Raw genomic sequence first — 21864 nt, 5'->3', positions numbered from 1 at the left:
ATTTATGAATGAAATGGATCTATATCTGTCAACAATTTCTTCCTCACAAAACAAAAAAGCAATGAAAACAATGAATGTATGCAATATCTTTAAGGTTTTTAAGTGAAATTATTGTCATACTCTGGCGTGGTCTTTTTTTAAATTGTATTTATTTTATGTTGGTTTTGTTTCATTTCTGTTGTCCTTTTATGTTTGGCACAGCACTTTGTTTATGTTTTCGCTATGCTTCTTCTGTATGTAAATGGTATACTGTCATTTTGAAAAAAAAAAATCTAACATCAAGTAATCATCCAACAGAGGATAGATTCAATTTATTTAAAAAGTTCATTAGTTTACATAATCTTAAGCAAATTTACATATGATTCAATTTACATTTCAAGCAGCTACTTGTGCTTCTGTCTCATTTGACCAGTAACACAGACTGTTTCCATATAAACACTGTTGTCTGAAGGTTGTCCTTAAACATTATATGACAGAAATCAAATTTTTACTTGAGTGATCTCAGTAGCCCATCCGTAAAAGATTGAAAATAGGTGTATGTAGTGGAGTTAAGGCAATATTTTAACAATCTCTACACATTATCTCTCTTACAATTACGACATAGCTTTAATTTCTAAACACAACCAAGATCATCCCTGTAGGTAGGAGGCAATAGGTGCGGAATACAAAGTTGATTCACCCCAAGGAGCTGCTTCCATTTCACCATGTCATTAGGACATAATTGTCATGTAGGATTTGAATACTCCTTTCTGCAAAACCTCTACACTGTACTAAAATGACATGAAAATACTTTTATCTGCAAATAACAACACATATATTCAAAATACATTTCACATGTATGTGATTGTGTAGCTCTAGCAGCTAGAAATAATCATCAAATCTTGCCTCCAACTGTCTGATGACAGAGGCTTTCAGTCCCATCTGATGAAGCACTTGGACGATTGGCTACAAGTCTACTTAGATTATTCGCTTATCATTCAGTCAAAGGTCCAGGTGATTTCTTATGTTCTTCAGACATTGTAGTCGGTAGTCTGCTTCACATCCTTTCACTCAGCATTTTCCACCAGTACAGATCTTTCATCCAGCCATCATAGCACCTGATCTATTCCTCACTGTGAGGTGAAGACTATGCACTGTCTGTCTCATCGCTGTCTCCGGCGTTCATCTGGATCAAACCAATCAGAGACGAGACGGTGCCCATCAGCCCCACCAGCCAGTTTGGGAACCGTCCCGCCCACAGGAAACCTGGTGGCATCCAGTGAATGGCATTACTGAGGTCAGCCATGCTGCTGAGGACAGAGAGAACCTCTCCTCGCATCTCTCTGTGGAGCTGAGAGCGACTGCAGAAGAAAAACAAGTTCATCAGGACATTTCTATTACTGAACAATGTCTCACAGTGTGAGATTCCCTCTCTACATAAACTGCAAAGAGAGTGAATACATGACAGAAAACTGTAGATACAACACCTGTTGCCACCTTCATCCCTCTCATATGTCTCCAGCTTCTTCTTCAGGAGCAGCAGAACTCGGAGCGATCTGAAGAGCAAAAGATTCACATGACACTTCAACTCAGACTGACAGGGTTTTGGGCCATTTGCTCGTAATTCAGCAAGATTTGATTGAGTTTAGAGACATAAAGATATTTGCCAGCCTTATCCTTATATTCAGTTTAGTAATTACACATGTGATGTCAGACCTGAGTATTCCCAGCAGCAGCGAGCTGCCCCACAGCACCGTGCTCAACAGCCACCATTTATCAGACTTCACTTTGATGAGCTCAGCGTCAGCAGCCCAGGCGATGTGTTCACAGGGGTAGTAGAGCTGGTCGGCCACGTTGGTCAGCACCGATATCAGGCGCACGCCCGCGTCCTCCTCCTGTGATAGAGATGATGCCATATGCAATAATGCTGCATTTTACAGGGTAAACTTGTATTCATGCATCACATCAGCCTTTTTCGTGTGATGATGTGCTTATAAACATGATATTTACAATAGACTCCACAACCAGCACTGCTCCCAGTAGACCACTTACACTTACACACCAAAGACTGACAATAACTGCACTATACTGTATAATAAAGGTTGCTGACCCCTCATCTAGTGGAACAGAAGCTAATCCATCCCTCCCCAACTGAATTATGAAGAATGAGAAGGCTTGAGATGAGAAAGAGGATGGAGCAGAGTGTTATTGTTGTTGTTGTTGTTGTTGTTGTTGTTGTTGTGTGGCTCACCCCGCCTCCAAACCCATAGCTTTGGGAGTACGTCAACATGGACAGATCATCAAACAGCCTCAGCACCGTCCGGCATTGGCTGAGCTGAGCAGAAAACAGCAGCAGACGTTTCCCGAGCCGCTGGTATGAAAGGTCGGTTTCTGCTTTCCGGGAAAGAACTCCTCCGACCAGCTGCGAGCCATAACAGACCGTCCGTATCTGAGAAGACAAACAGAGGAAGAAAACACTGCTTAGTACTCAAAGTACCTTTAGGAGAAAGGAGTGTTTATCAAAAAGGAAACGTTACTTTCAGGGATGTAGGGAAAGCTCATCTTTTTTATATTTTGTGGCACAATTTCTACTTATTTTTAGGTTTTGAAAAGTTGAAAAGATTTGAAAAGTACCACTGTCTAATAAGCCGCCCTTTATGAATGGTTACATGTTGTGATTAATGGCTTTAGTAATGCTAATAGATAATTTCCTAATCCTTTATAGATCAGTTATAAGCTATTAAAAAGAACAGTTTGAGTTGTCAGTTTAACAACAGGAACCCTCTGGGAAACAGCTGCAGAGCATCTGGATAAAAAGCATTTATTAACAAGTAACGTCTGCATAACTGATGGATTGTAAAGTGAGAATCTTTAATTTTATTCACAAGCCAGTGACTAGCGGTGCAATTTTATTTTCATTATTGATTAATCTGCTGATCATTTTCTCAGATAACTGGTCAATAAAACATCAGAAATTATTGAAAAAAGGCCACTATATCTCCCAACACTACTCCCAAGAGCCCCAGGTTAATGGAAAAGCTAAAACAAGAAGATGTTTGGCATGTTTGCTCGAAAAATTACCTACATGATTAACTGATTATCAAAGTAAATGCTGATTAATAACCTCCCGAATGAGTAGTGATTAATTTGTTTAACAGAATTAATGCAGCATTTCAACATTTCTGAAGTAATTTATTTATTTTATAATTCTACTCCATCACATTTTGGAAGCCAATATCGTACTTCATTTATTTGACAGTTGTAGTTAATAGTTAGTTAACAAAATGTAAATCAACTAATAGACCAAATTATATAGCCTATTGGATTGAATCAGTATATATTAATTATAGTTGGAAAGAGAGATAACTGGTTGCTCGGTGTGTTCAATCGTAAAGCAAAACGTGTCAGGTGCTCTTGGAAAACTGGGGGAAAAAATCAGGATAAACAGGAATGCAATCCAGTAGTGGCTAAATCATTTAAAAAGCCAACATGTTTCGACCACTGTAGGTCTTCGTCAGGGCTTACAAACAAACAGACAAGGTGGATGTGGCCTCACCTATATGGTATCAACAACCAATGGGAGGCAATCACATGATCATCATAATATTACAAAATGTAAACAAAATATCAAGGAGATAACACAGAAACATGTCCTTCAAAAATGAACCAACTCCTACTTTGCAACAGAGGCTGTAAAGCAAACATGGGAGCCTATACAGAAAAAGAAAAAGAAAAAAATATATAATATTTTTAATATTTATTATTGCTCACAGAAAACATGTAAAATCTATATCCTCATTAAGGCCAGGATACTTTAAGGCATCCAGTCGATGGATCCAAAAAGTCTCCCTCTGGTAAAGTTTTAGTAACCTAACCAGCGGTTTGATATGTGCCTGGATGGCCTTCCTGTTTATTCTATATATTTATTATAGTTTAAGATACCTAGCAGTATTAGCCCCACCTTAACCAGCTGCAGCATTGAATGAATGAAAGACTTTATTTCGAACATAAAAATAAATAAAAACAGATACAAAATAATACCACACAAAACAAGAGTAATAGTGTCCGAAAAGGAAGAGGTAGAAGTAAAACTTATATTTCCCCTTTCTCACTTCTCCTCTAATAACTCATATATCATAGAATGATAATATAATATAATATATAAACTATCCCAGATTTATTTACGTCCCAAATTAAATATATGAACAGCATCCCAAGTTTATTTACAACCCACAAATCCATCCGGAGTTAAAAAGTAGATATAAACCAACCCTTAACACAAACCCTTATCACAACTCTTCCTCAACCATATACCTCCCAAACATATATCTTTTTGTATAGCTTTTTAAAGTGATTTATATTTGTGCTCCGTTTAAAGTGATGAACACATTATTGCGTTTGAATGCAGGACTTTTACTTATAAAAGAGTAATATAACGTTTTTGCAGTGAGCTTTGGCTTTAATTGGTAGATGATTGAAGTACAAGCGGGACTCGAACCCCTGGTCGCAGCAGGTTTCAGTGATTGAAGCGCACATTCGACCAGGTGAGCTATAACAGAGCAACCTAATATGGTCACTAATTAAGATAGTAGTACTTTGTATACCACTGCCAATACCTGTATTGATCACTAGCAGCCTACTGGCTTGTTTTTGTGTCAAATTGGTGCAGCCTGTACTCTCAGGTGGAATATAAAACCAAACTCATATAAAACTAATGAACATTAGGGAGGATAACAGTCAGGTGTCTCTGTGCACTGGAGATAATTTTACATATAAAACTATATTTATAGTAATGTTACTTACAACTTTATCTCTTCCTCTGTATGACTCCAGCAGTCGGACCAGAGACTCCACAGAAGGCTGCATGTCTGTCTGTCTGCTGCTCAAACACTCTCAGTAAACAAACACTGATTCATGAAGCTGCTGCACAACATCTCCACTATATTACCTGTTATCTGCCATCAGCTAGCTGGACTTTGAAACAGGAAGTTCCCCAGATAGACTCAAGTAAACGATCACTGATTCAATCCAACTTCTTCTTCTTCTTCTTGTGTTTTTTCCCCTCCCTCTCATGTGATGGTGTACTGCTGCCCTCCTCAGTTTTGGCAGCATCATTTCTGCTTCAACAATATTGGCTACATACAGATAGTGCAGCTACCTTTAAGTTTTACTTTACAAATCAGTATTAAAACTGCAGTAGTCAGTATATTTTTTTGCATCATTGGGCAAAAAATCCATAATAACCTTTCAGCATATTGTAATTCAAGTGTTCTAAGAGAAAACTAGACTTCTACACCTCCTCATGGCTCTGTTTTCAGGCTTTAAATAAATCTAGCCCGTGACAGGAGACTTTGACCAATCACAGGTCATTTCAGAGAGAGAGCGTTCCTATTGGCTGTGCTCCGGTCATGTGACCAGAACTTGGCGTTCCTTCACCAGATTTCACAATGGCGGCGGCGGCGCAAACTTTCTCATTTTACAGCTAAACCGTGCACTACAAGATGATTCTGAGAACATCTGAGGAGGGAAATAGGCATTAACATAACATAATATTGATTCATATTTGATCAGCGCTGCCTCTGTTTGGTCGGAGTTCGCGAGTGATTGACAGCTGGCTCTCATAGACAGCAGATAGACAGCAGATCTCAGATCAGCTTTTACTGCTTGTTTTCCTCCGGTCTGTGAAACCTTGCAGATGCCGTTAGGAACACCGGAGGACACAGAGGCATGTGATTTATTTCAGGTTACCTGTTTCATGTTCTACTGTCACGATATAGCATTTTATAAAAATAACTTTTTTTAATCATATTTGCTCCAATCTCGCCTACTGAAGCTTTAAGTAAAAAAAAAATCTGATTAGGTGTTGATGTGCAGTGGAGAAAGAAGAATTCAGACCTTTTACTTAGCATCTATTATCTCCATATCTACTATTATTATAGTAGATATGGTAGATATCCCACAGGGGGAAATTCTCTTCCACAGTACTGCACTTGTCAGACACCAACACACACAACAGCACACAATAACAAAGTAACAGGAACAGCAACAGCAATACAACAGCGACAACACCAACAGAAAATGACGGACAGCAGTACACACTCAGGCCTATATTCAGCGATGCCTGTTGTTTAAGGCGGCTATGACTGCCGGTATCAAGCTTTTCCCAAAGCGAGCCCTATTGCACCTCAGTGTTCTGTACCAGTGCCCGGAGCGGGGCATTATGGTGAGGTGGTGATTGAGTGGGTGTGTGATGTCCTGTGCTATTGAGATTCCAATGCGTGAAATGGCTTTGTTGTTTAGCCCTGTGAGGTTCGGTGTGGGGAGACCAATTATTCTGGCAGCAGTGTTGGTTATGCGTGTGAGTTTTGCCCAGTTAGTGACAGATGACATGTTAAAAAAGCAGGTGGAACAGTACAGTAGGATAGGCTGGATAATAGTCTGGTACAGCAGTAGGAGGAGATGGGGCGCAACATAAAGTCCTTTAAGTTTTCGGATGAGTGACAGTCTTTGGCGGCTCCTTTTTTGAATGTCATTGGTGTGTTGGTCAAACCTGAGTTTATTGTCCAGAGTCTCTCCGAGGTATTTGTAGCTATCAACTACTTCAACTGTTTGGGCGTTGATGGTAATGGGGTGCTGAGGTGAGGTGGGATCGATTTGTATTTCCTTGGTTTTACTGACGTTGAGGTGAAGATGGTTGTCCTCACACCACTGAGTGAACTGAGCAAGTGTGTTGTGATAATCCAGGACAGAGTTGGTGTCTGTGAGTAGGGCAAGAATGGCTGCGTCGTCTGAGTATTTGAGGAAGGTGGTGTTGGGTGACGGACTGGTGCAATCATTGGTGTAAAGCGTATACAGGAAGGGGCTCAACACACACCCCTGCGGTGCCCCGGTGTTAGTGGTGAGTGCAGGTGATGTGGCCGTGCCCACCCGCACATTTTGCAGTCTGTCACTGAGGAAGTTGTGTATCAGATGGATCAGATAGAGTTCATATTACTCCTCCACTTTACTAAACTCAACACTTACAGGGGCTAAGCATTTTTCTTTTTTATTGAAAAAGAGAGAAAACTGAGAGAAAAGTGAATTAAAAAAGAGACACGATCACCAGTAAAAAAGTAATAAAAGTAATTTCCTTTATTTTAAATTATCTCAGAGGTCAAGCAATACACAAAGCTACAGTAATAGTGTATTCATGTTCTATACAAGCAGTTTGACAAACAACGCAATGTTGATAAGTTTGTTACTCAGCACAGGGCATGTGTGTGTGTGTCTAGACCTGACCGTACCTTTTCGTCCTTCAGTTTTATAGTTTGTATACAGTTTTAGTTTTTTAGTTTGTGAGCCAGACACCTCAGTTGTAACAGGAAGCCTGGCTGTGTTTGAATCCTGTTTAATTAAAAGCAACTGGTCAAGTAAAGCAAACATGTGTATCCAGATGGATAATTATATATTTTATATAGCTTAAGTTTTCAGTTTTAAATTATTATATAGTTTGTTTCTTTTGTCTGTCTGTATCTCTCTTACTGTGCGTTTGACATGTTTCAATAACCAGTGTGTGGAGAGTCGTTGTCGTAGACGTCTGAAATAAAAAAGAAAAAGACAAGATGTTCTTAAAAAACAGATTTTAAAAGTCAGACAAACACATGGGTTTCCAAAAGTGAATTACATTTGAAATTACAGTAGCACAGTTTGCATGGCATTTATTACAGAACGTGAAGATCCAAAGATAACTCACCGCCTGGATAGTCAACATCGTCGTAAATATCTCCTTCCCTGTAAAGGAAGACTGATGTTAAACTGACTGCAGAAAAGTTATTTGTCATTGATATTTCTTGACCTAAAACCTTTTAACATGAAGTCAAAATGTTGTTTACAACTTTGTTTACTATAAACATGGATGAGAACAAAATGTATTATACTTTAGATGAACTTGTATAGAATATGTATTTGTACAACTTTTACTAATTTAATCAAAACTAAAGCTAAAAACTACAAACTAAAACTACAACAACACAAATCCCTATTAAACAATTCAAGCCAAAGAGGAGCTGTCATCATGCCAAACACTGTATTTACAGGAAATAGGTCATTAGGTTAGTGAAAATGGCATTATTTATTTATAGTATAAAGAGTCTAAATTAAGGTAATGCTAATGGTGGCAGGGCCACATATTAAACTGATTCACTTACATTGGAAGAAGAAGAGATCTGGACACATAACCATCTGTGAGAGGTGAGAAAAACAGACTGGATGTAAAATAGTCACATTGAATTGAAATACAGCTGTTACTGAATTGGTTATCCCCTGACTTTTCCTCTAGCACCCCCAGCAGGTTAAAGTTTCCACTTATTCAGTGAAATATCTCATTATCTACTACGTGAATTGGCACAAAATGCCATTCATTGTCCCCAGATGGTGCACTCTGTTGACTTTGGTAATGGCCTGATTTTTCATCTAGTGCCACCATGAGGTTGACTGTATACTCACACGGATGAGTAGCGCGCCTGCACAAGCGTGAGACGAAAGTGTTTTAAATAGTAAGGTTTTAGCGTAAAATCATGTGTTTGGGAAGTAGTGCGCATGGAACTGGATAAATAAGACTTGGATTATACTGCACGAGTTGTGTGAGAGTTTGTAAACGGATGTTTTGATATAGTTTTGCTGTTGTTAAACGCATTTACATCAATTCATCAAGACTTTTTCTCTGTTTGATTCTTCGTTCACCATGGAGGTTCGCGAGAAAAACTAAGTTTTCTTCATAGATTCAAGGTAACACGCGGTATACAAATGATCATTTTGGGGATGAAGTATTCCTTTAATTTCAGCATGTTAGTCATGCCATTGTGAGCATGTTAGCATGCTGTTGTGAGCATTTAGCTCAAAGCACAGTTGTGCCTTAGTACAGCCTCACAGAGCCGCTGGCATGGCTGTAGTCTTATTAATCACATAGCCATGACAGTAAAAATCAACTCTTACCCTTATTCTAAAATCACCTTGACAAACTGCTCGTGTATCATACGCTGCATCTTAAAATAACATGCAAACAAAGAGGGATGTGAAGTGTTTACATACATTTTCCAAACCGGTTGCAACACAGAGCTTTCTTGTTGTTGGTGAGCTGGATGATGTCCACGACTTCTCCCTGAATCACGTGCAGATCTTTGCCTCCTGACTTCTTTATGATGCTATTAGGATCCACCATCATGGAGTGCAGCACCCTGACAGGCCCTTCATACTGGGAAACAACAGTTACAGAGACCATTTTTAGCATTTTCTAAATTCCAGTAATTGTCTTAATGAAAGCACTGTAACATGTTAGTGTTAAATGCATCATATGGAAATGATGCTTCTCATCATTGTGGTGTATGTGGAGTTCCTCACGGATCCAACCTGGACCCTGTTCTTTTCTTTCTATACATGTTTCCCTTTGGACACATAATTCAGGAACAAATAATAAACAATATGACTATTTCCTTTCACTGCTATACTGATGATACTCTGCTTTATCTACCACTAAAACCAAATAATCTGGTGTGACAGTGTGAAAACTATTTACCTTAAATCTTTTTCTTAGCTCCTTCTCCACTTTAGGATCTATGCTGGAAAAAGATTGAGATGATTTAACAGTTAATCAAGAATAAATGCATTTATCAACAACACATTTCCTTAGATTTTCTCCTGCAGATTAATAAAATAAATTAGAGGTAGAATAATTCTGTTTTTTTCTGTGTTTGAACATTACCTCATGTGTTCTCATCAGATATACATAAATAAAGATTTACATTACACGGAGCTGCACTGAGCAGTCAGTATCTCACGCTCTAATTTCCTGTTCCCTTTCAGTGGATCAGATGTGAATAGATACCTGATTTCAGGCGGAGGTGGGGGGAAATCCTCCGTTAGTGGTTGAACGTCATCATAGTCATCTGAGGACAAAACAAAAAGTACAGTTAAACTAAATCTAAAAAATGATCTGGTCTTGTAAATAAATACTAACCATTAACATTATCTGTTGAAACAATCAGACAATAACAGTTGCATTTTATAATTTTTATCCTTAACACTTGTGTGAGAGAAAAGAATAAAATAAAGAAAGCTAAGCAGCTTATTTCATGCAAATGCTTAAGGGATCAAGTTGGTCATCTTTCTCCTTCTTTAAGATGTCAAATATACAAGTTTATTTGATTTATTCATGAATCTCCCTCTGGTCCTGTTTCTGTAATATTTGTATTTCTTTGTCCCCTGTTTGGGCTTTATAATCTGTTTCTTTACTAATTGTTGTTGACATCTTTCGGTGTTATAATACTGGCTCAATTTATTAAATTGTTTAGGGGTTGAACCAACACCACCTAGTATCACATAAGTTAGTGGTAATCACTTCCTTCCTTATTCCTTATTGCAGATATGTATCTATGTGCAATATGGGTTTTTTCTATAGCGTAGGATGTGCATGAGGTGTGGGTATGTTATATATATACTTATGGTAAATGGTAAATGGACTTGCATTTAAATAGCGCTTTTCTAGTCTTGCGACCACTCAAAGCACATGTATATTCATCTGCATCCATTATAGAGACTTTGAGTTACTTAATATGTGTGCTTTTTGTAGTATGTCATATTATTGTTAAATCTTACTGACCAGTCCTTTAGTGTTTTGTTTGATTACCTGTATTCACTGCTGTATTACTGATTGTATGTCTACATCTCTTCGGTTCAAATAATTATGCAAATTCGACCACAAAAAAGTTATAAAATGTATTGAGCATTAGAAAACTGTATAGAGTGTTATTAAAATATTATTCAGAATTAACAGTTTCAACTGTAATTGAAAATTATATACAATAAGAGCAGACTTTTACAGATTTTTCACCAATGGTAAGTCGTGTGCTCGTGAATCTTAATGTGAATCCCTATTAATGTTTTTAACAAAAGAAAAATAAATAATTAAATCAAACAAGCTTATCTTTATCTTACATAAATATATACTGTGTTGTTTCTGTTGAGCAATGATGAAGTTAAATAAAAACTGAGATTTTACCTGGTATTAATTCCAATCAGAAAATGATGTTTGTGAGTTGTGTGTTGTCACTTACCGTCAACGTCGTCTTGAAGCATGCTGCAGATTAGAGGAAACATAACATGTTAGTTGGAACAGACGTGGGTGAAACTGAGAAAGTAATGCAACCAAACAATTAGGTGGATCATCAACACGTTCCCATCCCAGCTCGTCACTTACCGCCGCTTTGTCACGCCCTTTGGCCTCACTTTATTTTTGGCATCAAAATCACTATAGTTACCTTGGCGTCACTTTAGGTTTAGGTAGCAAAACCACTACAGTTAGGTTTAGGAAAGAACTGCAGGTTGGAGCTAAAACTACTACGTTTGTACAGTGTACAGTTTGTACTTTAAACTACGTCACCACACACCCAGCGCTCTTTCTCGTAGTGTTTAGTGTTGCTGCAGATGGGCTTGCATTATAATTAATGGAACGCCCGGTGCATGTCATACCGGCGCTAAGGAGTGCCTTGTTCGGTGTTACCGAACGCCGACGGAAGTGTGACAAAGCCTCGGCATTTGACGCGCTGGGAATGATAATGGGCTGGGATAAAACCTTTGGGAAAGGTTGGCTGAAGAATGTTGAGACACTTTTCTCACAATATAATGAGAAAAAGCTAAATACAGCAGGATTAACATGATCTACTGTACCTGTCGCTGCTATTGGACTCAACCCGTAACATCATTGGGGGGTCTGGAGGTGGTGGAGGCAACGGTGATGCGTCTATTTTTCTGGACTGGAGCGCTTTGCGTTTCACTGCTTCATAGTCAACATCCACACATGTGTTACTAATGTATCCATCTGTAAGGTAACACAACATCAAGATGATATACTTCAGCTTTATTATGACAATTCACCGTGTAAGTCAACACAGACCCATGTATTTATATCTCGTACATATTTTTTTCCGAAATAAGGTCCCATGGGGTCAACCGGATGGGTTGAATTACTATAAAGGTTAATCAAACACTAGAGGAAGCATGAAATAAGACAGAGACTGAGAGGTTGAAGGCTGGGATTTTTTGGTTTCACAGAGTTGAGTATCATCTGCATAATATGATACATCATATTTTTTATAAAGTTAGACCCGTGGCAGGACCACACTACTTTGAAGAAGCAAAACCCAGACAAAATGTCTTCAAACTGAAAATCTAAACTCAAATTAGTCCACATAAGTACAAAAGCACATACACACCAAAGCGAAATAATTGCATGAGGTACTCCAACACCAAAGCATACTCAAAAAAAACAAAAACAGTTTCTTTATGCCAATATTTCCACCAAAGCCAAGTGAAACCAATGCAATATTTCATTTTTTTTTTTTTTTATTTCAAGTATTTCCACCCAAGCTTTAAATATGCAAATTGAAAATGCGTATCGAAAACAGGTGGGTGGAAACGTATAGTACAGTATGATGATTATCCTATGCCTACTGCAAACACTTATACTGCTGCTTTTATATTTTTATAATTTATACAACAACAACAACAACAACAACAACAACAACATTTTAGATAGAAAACTTTGAGTTGCCTAACCTTCATATCAACAAAGGTCTCTGCAGTGTCTGTTAGGTTGATGTAGGGAGGAGAATTTGCCAAGCCTAACTCAGAGGTTTAACTTTATGGCACTGAAGAGTGGTTCATACTGGAAGGTTTTCTATACATGCACGATAGAAATTTAAAACGAAACTCACAGTTTCCGCTGAGAGAGCGAGCCAACCATTTGCCTCCTGGGTTATTCTTCACTCGGAGGATCTCCACGCTATCTCCTTGCCGCACGCTGAGGTCCAGTTTTCCTCCTCCTTGCCAGTCATGCCGGACTCTGGCCGTATGAAGAACCTCAACTTCCCCTTGCAACTACAGACGGACAGAAAAAAAGCTGTGAAAGTTGACAAATAACAGAAATAGATGTGGATGGAGTAGGTGAATGTGAATAACCTCAATGCTTTAGGATGTAAGCTAAGTTACAAATTTCAAAGAAAGAACTCTGGTTTAAACTAGTAATAAATATATATATTTCAATGTCATCCATGTCAACGAAATATAAAATATTATCTGATCTGCAGAAGATGGACTTTAGAGGGTTTCATTGTTGGTACCTGAAAATTCTTCCTCAACTCATTTTCTTTTTTCTGACGCTCCATCTGATCTTTCTTCTCCTGCGCCTGTTGCCTCTTTGCTTCTTTTTTGTCTGGCTTCTCAGCATTTACCCGATTTAGCTCCAACTGATCTCTGTGAAGGAAAAATTCAAATGAGAAATGACTTGTCACTTTTTTACATGGTTCTTCACATCACAACGTACTCCTACTACATTAATAATGAGCCTCTACAAGAATCTACAGCCATGCCTGTGGCTCGCTGTACCTGATTCGACTGTTATCAGGCCATTAAATAGGCGTTATCAGGCACTATCAGAACCATAGATGTGGGTCATTAAAAGCCTGCTATGCCTACTACGTTGTAAAAGTGAAAGCAAAACTTAAAAGCAGCACGTTCTAATATGTTGTAAAACTGAATGAAACGTTATGTTTTGAACAAAAAAAGGGCTTCTGAACGTTTAGGCAACAAAACTACAACTTCTTTAGGTTTAGGCAAAAAAAAAAACATTTTAGGGAAAAACATTGTGTTTTGGGTTAAAATAACTGCGAACACAAAGACAACAACACATTGTTGGTGTCACGCAGGATGCAAACTCCGGTCTCCTGAGTGAAAACCCTGTGTTTTGTGTGGAGTTTCACGCTGTCTATACTACAGCGCCTGACTTGTGTTCTTTTATACCTTCTTTCAGTGATCTACCATGTGAATAGATGATAAAACCTACTAGTGGGTGTAGTAGGCCCCTACTGACCCACATCTATGGGGCTTATAGCGACTGATAACGCCTATTTAATAACCTGACAACAGTCTAATCGGCTGCTCTGTGAGCCTGTACATAGCTCTGCTTTGAGTGAAATGCTAACGTCAGATTTACATTGCCATCTCTAAAGATTTTCATATTTTGTTGACAGTAGTCTCATTACTTTGACTCTCTGGAAAAAGGTGGTTGTGGTTAAGCAAAAAAAAAATCAAACAACTACGACACAACGTGATTGTGAGCACTGAATTCATTCATTCAGCCCTACATGTAAGCACTTCACAGTAAACTGTTTTACCACCTGCAGTATCCCGCAAACTTTACTTTTTCAGTTTGTTCCAATCTGCCCACATTACAACACCCACCCCCTGCTTTAACAGGAAATATGTTGAATCAAAGAAAAACCTACGATAACACTTCATTTTACAGGTCAGAAAATGTCATGGTAATTTGGTGATGATTAGCAAGTAATCTATTTTAAATTTCTTTGAAATTACTGCCAGATTACCCCAAAATTTAACTCAAAATTGATCGAAAATTACTTTATTATAAACATGATTTAATATTTATATGCTAAAATAGCATATAATCGTTAAAAAGCGGCTGTGTGCTGCTCTTCATCGGAGGTGGAAACCAAAACTAATAGAAGAAACTTCTGATCAGGCACAAATCTCACCATTGTGTGACTTATTGTCTACACAAATGTAACCTGGTAGCTAATGTAATGATTCAGGGAGTTTTTAAAGAAATTCGAATGAAGTTATTTGCCAATTATTATCTATTTATCAGCAGACATGGAAATAAAGCATATCAATTAACTTTGTACGATTTTCTGGAAATGTATTAAATAAATTATCAGCTATTGGGAAATAGTGGAATATAATTAATAAATAATGTTTATAATAAAGTCATTTTTTATTAATTTTGAGGTAAATATTGGGGTAATTTGGGAGTAAATCCAAAGAAATTTCCAATAGGTTACTTGCTAATTATCATCTAATTATCATAAAATTTGCGGACCTGTAAAATGAAGTGTTACCAAAACTTATAACCATAAAGGAATCATATTGCACACTTGTGGCACATTTAATGTTGCATCCCAGACCCTTTATATTCACCCAACTACACTATGTCAAAATGCTGTGTCTTTGTGACTTTAAATCTAAAGGAGCAGAGATTGTTGTAAATTAGGATAATTTGAAGTTGTGTCAAAAGCAAAACACCCTAATTGCAAAAGGCTTATTTTGCAATAGTGGTTGCAGCAGTGGTGGTGGTTGTTGCACTAGTAGCTGTTTCAGTATAGGTGCAAAAATAACAGCAGTAACAGAAATAATAGAATCGCACTTCATGTTTATGCAGCTGCAGCCACTTTCATGCTTTTAGCTAGTAGAGCGCTTCATAACCAATACAGACACAACGGTTTAATGGTAAAGGCAGAAAGTTTATACTTACTCATCAATAAACTCATACACGTCATCATCGTCCTGCAAGACAAAAGGCTTTATTTGCACTTTTAAAGAACAAAGAAAAACATTCATACTGTCTACAGGACTTATTCAATTGAAGGGGAATGCCACCCATTGCTTAAGTGTTTAATTGTTTTAATAGTCTTTAATTGATCTCACCAATATAAAGGAATTTCCAGCAATATAAACAACTGGAATTTAAACTTCATTCTAATTTTAGTTCCTAGATTTAGGGAAGAAAGCAACTTGTTCTCACAACAAGAGCCACCTGGTTTTTCTTAAAATGGGAGGCATTTACAGTAAGTTAAAAATTCAGTTTCAGTTTTCTGTACTTACCCCGTCTACACAATGTGAATTGTCGCTCCAGGACTCTGTGAAGTAACACAATATCAAGACATGAAAGGCATGTCTTCCATTTGAAAAACATCTTTATAATAATACAAGGAAATTATAAGTCAAAACTCTTAAAATGATTGTTTCAAAATGTGTCAGAGGAACAAAAGCTTCAAGAACAAAAGGAGCGATGCACCAAAAAACAAGCTGTAATTGTTACCGTTCTTCTCAAAGCTTGCAATGTCATCGTAAGTGTCCTGGTCATCCTCAATATCCCTGCAATTAATAAACAATATTCAGTTATGTATCTTGGACCACTTGACACCTGCACGCAGAAAAAGTTTAGAAAAATATGCACAGCTATTTCTCTTTGTATACTATTTCTTTTATACTTTAAATTAGAGTCTCTGATATGATTTATTCTCCAGTTATTATTATTCTCTAAGGGTATTACATTCATGTTGATTTTCCCACAATTTCCCACAATTTCTGTCTGCCACCTTTAAACCATGACAACCGTGATGGTAATAAGAATCAGATTTTATTGTGGCTTATTGTGTATTTAAAGATGTGAAATAAATGACATGAATTTAAAACATGTTTCTGTATGTACATCCCAGCAGGTATACTTTCATAACACCAGCATCATGTGAACTAGTTGAATACTCACATGGAGGCCATTTGGTGCGGCAGAATGGGTTTGTTGGATCGTTCTGGCGGTTTTGGAGGACTGACAACTGTAGGTGAAGACATCTTTCTGCCGGCTGAGCCCGAGGAACCTGAGAGGAAGAAAACCGGAGAGAATGACGATATTTGTATAAATTCACGGTTAAATGAGACAGATAACCAGCAATGAAAAGTTGCTCGTACACACTTAAATCACATTCAAGTTAAATTTAATGTACTTAACTTTCCATCAAAAGTTTAAAGTCAGAGATTTAAAAGATATTTAATAAGATAAAAAAACGTTTTAAAAATAAAATAAAATAAAAAATAAAAAATAAATAATAATACAAATTATAATAATAATAATAATAATAATAATAATAATAATAATAATAATAATAATAATAATAATAATAAGTAAATATATATAAAAGTACCATGTACAATATTTTTTTCATAGCAGACATTTTGACAGAGTGAAGGTGTTACTGAAAACATTAACGATGGCTTTGTTTTGTTGCCAGTAAACTATGACAGTGTGACAGTGTGAACAGCACCAGGACCCTGAAACTGAAGCAGCTAAATGGAATTCAGCCATCATTAATAAAGTGGTAACACATGTGCTTTTCCTACTGTGATATTTAAAAACGTGTTCTGTAATAAATGTCTATGAAAAAGACAAAATGACAGCATAGTCTTTGAGCTATATTGACAATCTTCCAAATCCATGTCATGATTTTGCTAATTATTTTTTAAAGAGAATGAACACAGAGTGTCTGTGTTTTCATCTGAAAAGGTGTAGGGCTACAACTAACGATTATGTTCATTGTTGATTAATCTGTTGATTATTTTCTCGATTAATCGATTAGTTGTTTGGCCTATAAAATGTCAGAAAATTGTGAAAAATGACGATCAGTGTTTCCAAAAGCCCAAGATGACGTCCTCAAATGTCTTGTTTTGTCCACAACTCAAAGATATTCAGTTTACTGTCATAGAGGAGTAAAGAAACCAGGAAATATTCACATTTAAGAAGCTGGAATCAGAGAATTTAGACTTTTTGTCTTATAAAATTACTCAAACCAATTAAGATTCCGATTAATTTAATAATTTATAACTAATCGATTAATCGTTGCAGCTCTAGAAATGAGGAATATCCAGATTGTCTTTCATTTATTAGTTGAGTCCTAGATAATCTGTGTGCGAGTGACACTCACCGTCAGTCTTTCTCGGACCAGGAAGGGCAGGTCCATGTGAACCTCCTCGGTTGAACCTGAGAAAGGGCTCCAGGTTGACATTGGGAGGCCGTTTGGGTTTCAAAGGCTGGCGTCCTTCAGGGGGCAGTGGCTTCCTCAGCGGGGTCACGTCCTCTGCGATCCTCTGTCGGGGCGGCTGTCGGGGCGGCTGTCGCGGCGGTAGAGGGGTGAAGGTGGGAGCTGGTGCCGGAGCCTGAACTGGAGCGGGACCCGGGGCTGGTTTGGTGCCTGGAGGCCTCTGGTGCATCAGCATCATGTTCTGTAGCATCTCCCCCTTCAGCTTGACCTTGCCGGGGTCTGCCGGCTGGAGGGATGCTCTGACTCCAGGATTGGGAGGCAGTCGAGGAAAGGCAGCAGGCCTGGAGGGGATGGAGGCTGCCATCAGTTCTGCCCTGGGGAACCTCACCAGGCCTGGGCTCGCTATCGGTGGAGGGGGAACCGCAGGAGACAGTCTGTGATGAGCCAAATCGTTCTCTGTCACCGGCAGGATGGGCCTCCCAAACCCAGGTCGTGGAGATTTTGGGGAGCCGCTATCTCGGCTGCTGGTGTCCGAGGTGCTGGTCTTGCTGTTGAATCTGGCCCTCAGAGCCTTGACATCAACGCTCTCCCCCTGACGACAACACAGGAGCACAAACTCAACTGCAGACGCTCTTTTTTCTGAAGCAGGAAGTTAGCAGCACACAGCAAGGCATGCCCCCCACGCTCACAAACACTCAGCGCTTGTCAAACCCTTACGCTATCTTTACAAAGTGAGAACGCACTGCGAGACAACACAGTTTCCTGGATGCTTTGATCTGCAAAGAGCTGTGAAGTCTCCTCCAACTCTGTGCAGCAGACACAACGTTTATTGAACAGAAAGATGTTGAAGGCTGTAGTAAGTCATTATGAATCCTCTCAGAGATCACCAATGATACATTCAAATCGTATTTCTGTTAAAAACAGTTGGTTGAAACATCTGTTTTATCAAGAATTTTTATGGAGACAATGTAGAGATGAGCCAATTTAGCTGCTGATTAATCTATTGCTTATCAATACCACTGCTCTCTTTGTCCAAATTTTAAATGTTGACCTCACTGCTATTGGACAGTTTCAATTGTAACATGAGGTCAGAGATTTCTGTGGCACTAAGAGCTGCAGCTGACTGAATAATGTAACTGAAACACATTTTATAGAGACACTGACAGAGAAACTGAATCGGCCACATCACAGCCATCATATCAGATTAGTGCATCTAACAACAAAGGCTCCATAACAGGCAGCAGTATGATGTTCCACTACTTGAAGCAATAAGGTTCAATTAGGGGTCCCTGACTTTAATGACTCAGACGAGGCTTTTCTGAGATTTCATGACAGATTTTTTAAAGGGAAGTTACGTCTCTCGAGGTTTTTCTTTGTATGAAGAGGTTGCGTCTTTTGTATTTTGGTCATTTAGAGCCACAATGACAATAACATGCAAAAAGCAAAGCTCATAAAAACAGTCACATGACTTGCAGGTGAGCATCTTTATAGGAGGGAGTTCGGTATCCTGCCATCTAATTATAACTGCGATGATTTTATGGTTTCATTTTTATGTTTTGTATTTATTTTTGTTTACTCCCTGAAATTCAAGTTATATTTTATGATGATGTATTTTCTGTGCACCTGTGAAGCACCTGATGACTCTGGTTGTGAAAAATAAACTTTACTAACTTGCTTACAAACTTTTACTTAACTTTGCATCATGAACTCATCTGCTTTCAGCTGGTGATCATAAACTGATGTCTGTCTCTTTATGGTCATTTCCTGTCTGCTTCCACACACTGAACTGCACCACGCTGGTGTGAGAGGAGATTTTACACTCAGCGACCGCTTTATTAGGTACACCTGCACAACTTAATGCAATCTCAATACAGCAGATCAGCCGTGAATTCTACAAAGATAATTATGTTCAGTTTTGATTGACATCAACAGAGCGGTATTAATCTAACTACATCTTTATAATTGAGGTTGTAGTTTGCAGTGGTGTTGAACTGGACTGCATAATATTGAGAGGTGTTTCTAATGTTCATGTTTTACACACATATTTACAAACTCATCACTAACTATGACCTCTGTAATAGTTGAATTAACGCCTCTCTGATAGTGTCAACAACAACTGAACATTATAATCTTTCTAAATGTAGAATGCATTAAACTGTATCGGTGCATCTAAAAAATGGCCAGGGGGTGTACATTCACACATTCACTGTTTTGTGTGGATGAAACAGAAAGGGGATTTCTCTGCAGTTGTTTCGAAATGAGTCCCAGTCATCTTGTAAGAACTGAAATTCTCATTTTAGGTGTCTCTGTGACGTTATTTGGGGCTTGAATGTTGACATTCTCACGAACACAAATGAACCAAGACAAATAACTGAATTTGAATAAAGCGTTCAGAACAGTATAGACAGAGCATCAGTCATCTGCAGGCAGAAATAATACCACTGGTTGAGTTTAACTTCAATAGCGGAGTCAGAAATATGTTTCAATAGAGCAACTGTTAGCTGACTCCTAAATATGATCAACAAGGAGGTCAAAATTATGTAAATGAAAGGAAATTCTGTTGTAAATGAATACGTCTCATTCTCTGTTATGTTGACAAAATAAAATGACAAGGAAGGAATTACACCATCTGATGTCTGAACACTTTAAGTTGTAACAAAGTCAAACAGAGGGTGCAAAGAGGAGCAGGAAGTGCTCACAACCACACATCTCTGTACCTCAGCATCCTGCACTGGTTACCATAGAAATGTCACTCCTGCACCTATAAGCTGCAAGCTCTGCTCGCTAATACGAGGAAACAGACGAAGACTTTTCTCTCTACACCACAACACACACCCATGACACACTGACGGGGTTCCACTTTCAGTCAGCGAGCGCCTGCAGAAGTGTGTGCATGTGTGGGTGTGTGTGTGCATCTATACATGTGTGTGTCCTTTTGGCACTGTGTCACATTATCGCAGATGTTTTTAAAACGGTGTCGCCACAGATTGTAGGTGTGCAGCTGTGCTGCAGAGAAAACCTGATAAAACTGAGAACAAAAACTTTTACAACTAAGTGACAAAATGAAAACAAAGTCAAGTCAAATATAACATGACTTAATTAATTACAGTCATAACTCATATTGCACTTGTTCTTTAGAATATTTTCTGATGTGTGAAAGCTAAATATTGATGAACTCTATTGATGTCTTCTAATGATCTCTTTTAAGACAACACCAAAAGTCAGTAAAACTGTTTTACTGTTTACATTTGTATTATTATCGGCTCGTCAGTCATCTGTAAAGCATTTTGAATTGCACTAACCTGTACAAAAGGTGTTATACAGATAAAGTTTGATTGAATATATTCTAATAATACTAGTCTTTTATACGTACTAGGTAGCAGCTAGTCTCTGCTACAGAAAACAGACATTTGATGTAGTTGATTCATTTAATTAATGATCTTACGTCTTCCTTGATATGGAGAAAAAAGTACAGGATCCTTTACAATTCAAAGACTAAATATCAACCATCATTAACCTTGTTCTGTATAAAAATAGTCTTAAAATTGGGTGTAGTTTAAGAGAAAGATATGAAGATAGAAAAGTAGAAGTGGCCCTGAGCACATGTGAATCATTAACCACTGATAGCTGTGTGTAATAAACCTTTCTTTCATTAGCAGCAGCATGAACATTTCTTTTTTTTTCTGAATCCAACTTCCCCTTCTACTGTGAAAATGATGTAATTAAAGTCAAGAACAACCGTAGCCGGTCGGTCAGATCATGCATTAGCAGGCTTGTAAAACAGGTTAAGAGTTTTAAAGGTGATTCAATGAGTATTTAGTTACATAACAGAAGGAAACTGTGGTTTTACCCCCAGTGAAATGATCAAATCTGTGGATAGTCTTTCTACAACAGTCAGGTTATTCATAGACGCCGTGATGGTGAGGAGGAAATGGCCAGAATTAAGTGTGAAAGCTGCTGTGGAGTAGTTGTTAATCATTACACTGATGAATACATTAAAAATAACAACAAAACTCTTAAAATAACATAGTAAATTACATTTTCTTACCATATTTGCCTTTAGTGATGGTTCAGTGATGGATAAAGTGCTCCATGTCCAGCAGTGATTCAGTATCCCGCCTGATGCTACTGAGCTGTACAGACCTGTGTCACTAAACTTACTGCAAATGAGGAAATGCTCAGTAACTCAGTGTTGGCAACAGCAGCACCACAACATGAGATTAACAGTAGAGACACATTA

General features: G+C 38.0%; 2 protein-coding genes across 3 annotated transcripts; both read right to left on the bottom strand.

The window, feature by feature from the left end:
- Positions 1–278: 278 nt before the first annotated feature.
- On the bottom strand, positions 279–5005 carry pex11g (peroxisomal biogenesis factor 11 gamma). Its single transcript, XM_074634680.1, has 5 exons — positions 4783–5005; positions 2231–2428; positions 1696–1874; positions 1467–1535; positions 279–1340 (listed from the first exon to the last, which is right to left on the bottom strand). Exons 1-5 carry the CDS (start codon positions 4843–4845, stop codon positions 1127–1129), a joined length of 723 nt encoding a protein of 240 aa, XP_074490781.1. The 5' UTR covers positions 4846–5005; the 3' UTR covers positions 279–1126.
- Positions 5006–7084: 2079 nt separating this feature from the next.
- Positions 7085–21838, bottom strand: LOC141767406 (uncharacterized). Of its 2 annotated transcripts, XM_074634663.1 has the most exons (16): positions 21673–21838; positions 17568–18216; positions 16358–16466; positions 15908–15963; positions 15691–15725; positions 15341–15372; positions 13134–13266; positions 12729–12891; positions 11683–11833; positions 11070–11092; positions 9842–9902; positions 9533–9575; positions 9049–9211; positions 8166–8199; positions 7712–7749; positions 7085–7555 (listed from the first exon to the last, which is right to left on the bottom strand). In XM_074634663.1, the coding sequence occupies exons 1-16, from the start codon at positions 21673–21675 to the stop codon at positions 7518–7520; spliced, it is 1731 nt and encodes a 576-aa protein (XP_074490764.1). In that variant the 5' UTR covers positions 21676–21838; the 3' UTR covers positions 7085–7517. The 2 variants fall into 2 exon arrangements, with proteins under 2 accessions (XP_074490764.1, XP_074490765.1); XM_074634664.1 differs by lacking the exon at positions 8166–8199 and having other exon boundaries at positions 7712–7773; positions 9045–9211.
- Between the last annotated feature and the right edge of the window lie 26 nt (positions 21839–21864).

Source organism: Sebastes fasciatus, chromosome 5 (assembly GCF_043250625.1).
Source record: "Sebastes fasciatus isolate fSebFas1 chromosome 5, fSebFas1.pri, whole genome shotgun sequence".
In the NCBI taxonomy this organism is placed as follows: Eukaryota; Metazoa; Chordata; class Actinopteri; order Perciformes; family Sebastidae; genus Sebastes; species Sebastes fasciatus.
Note: the sequence above shows the minus strand (reverse complement) of the source record. Positions and strands in the feature narration are given on the sequence as shown.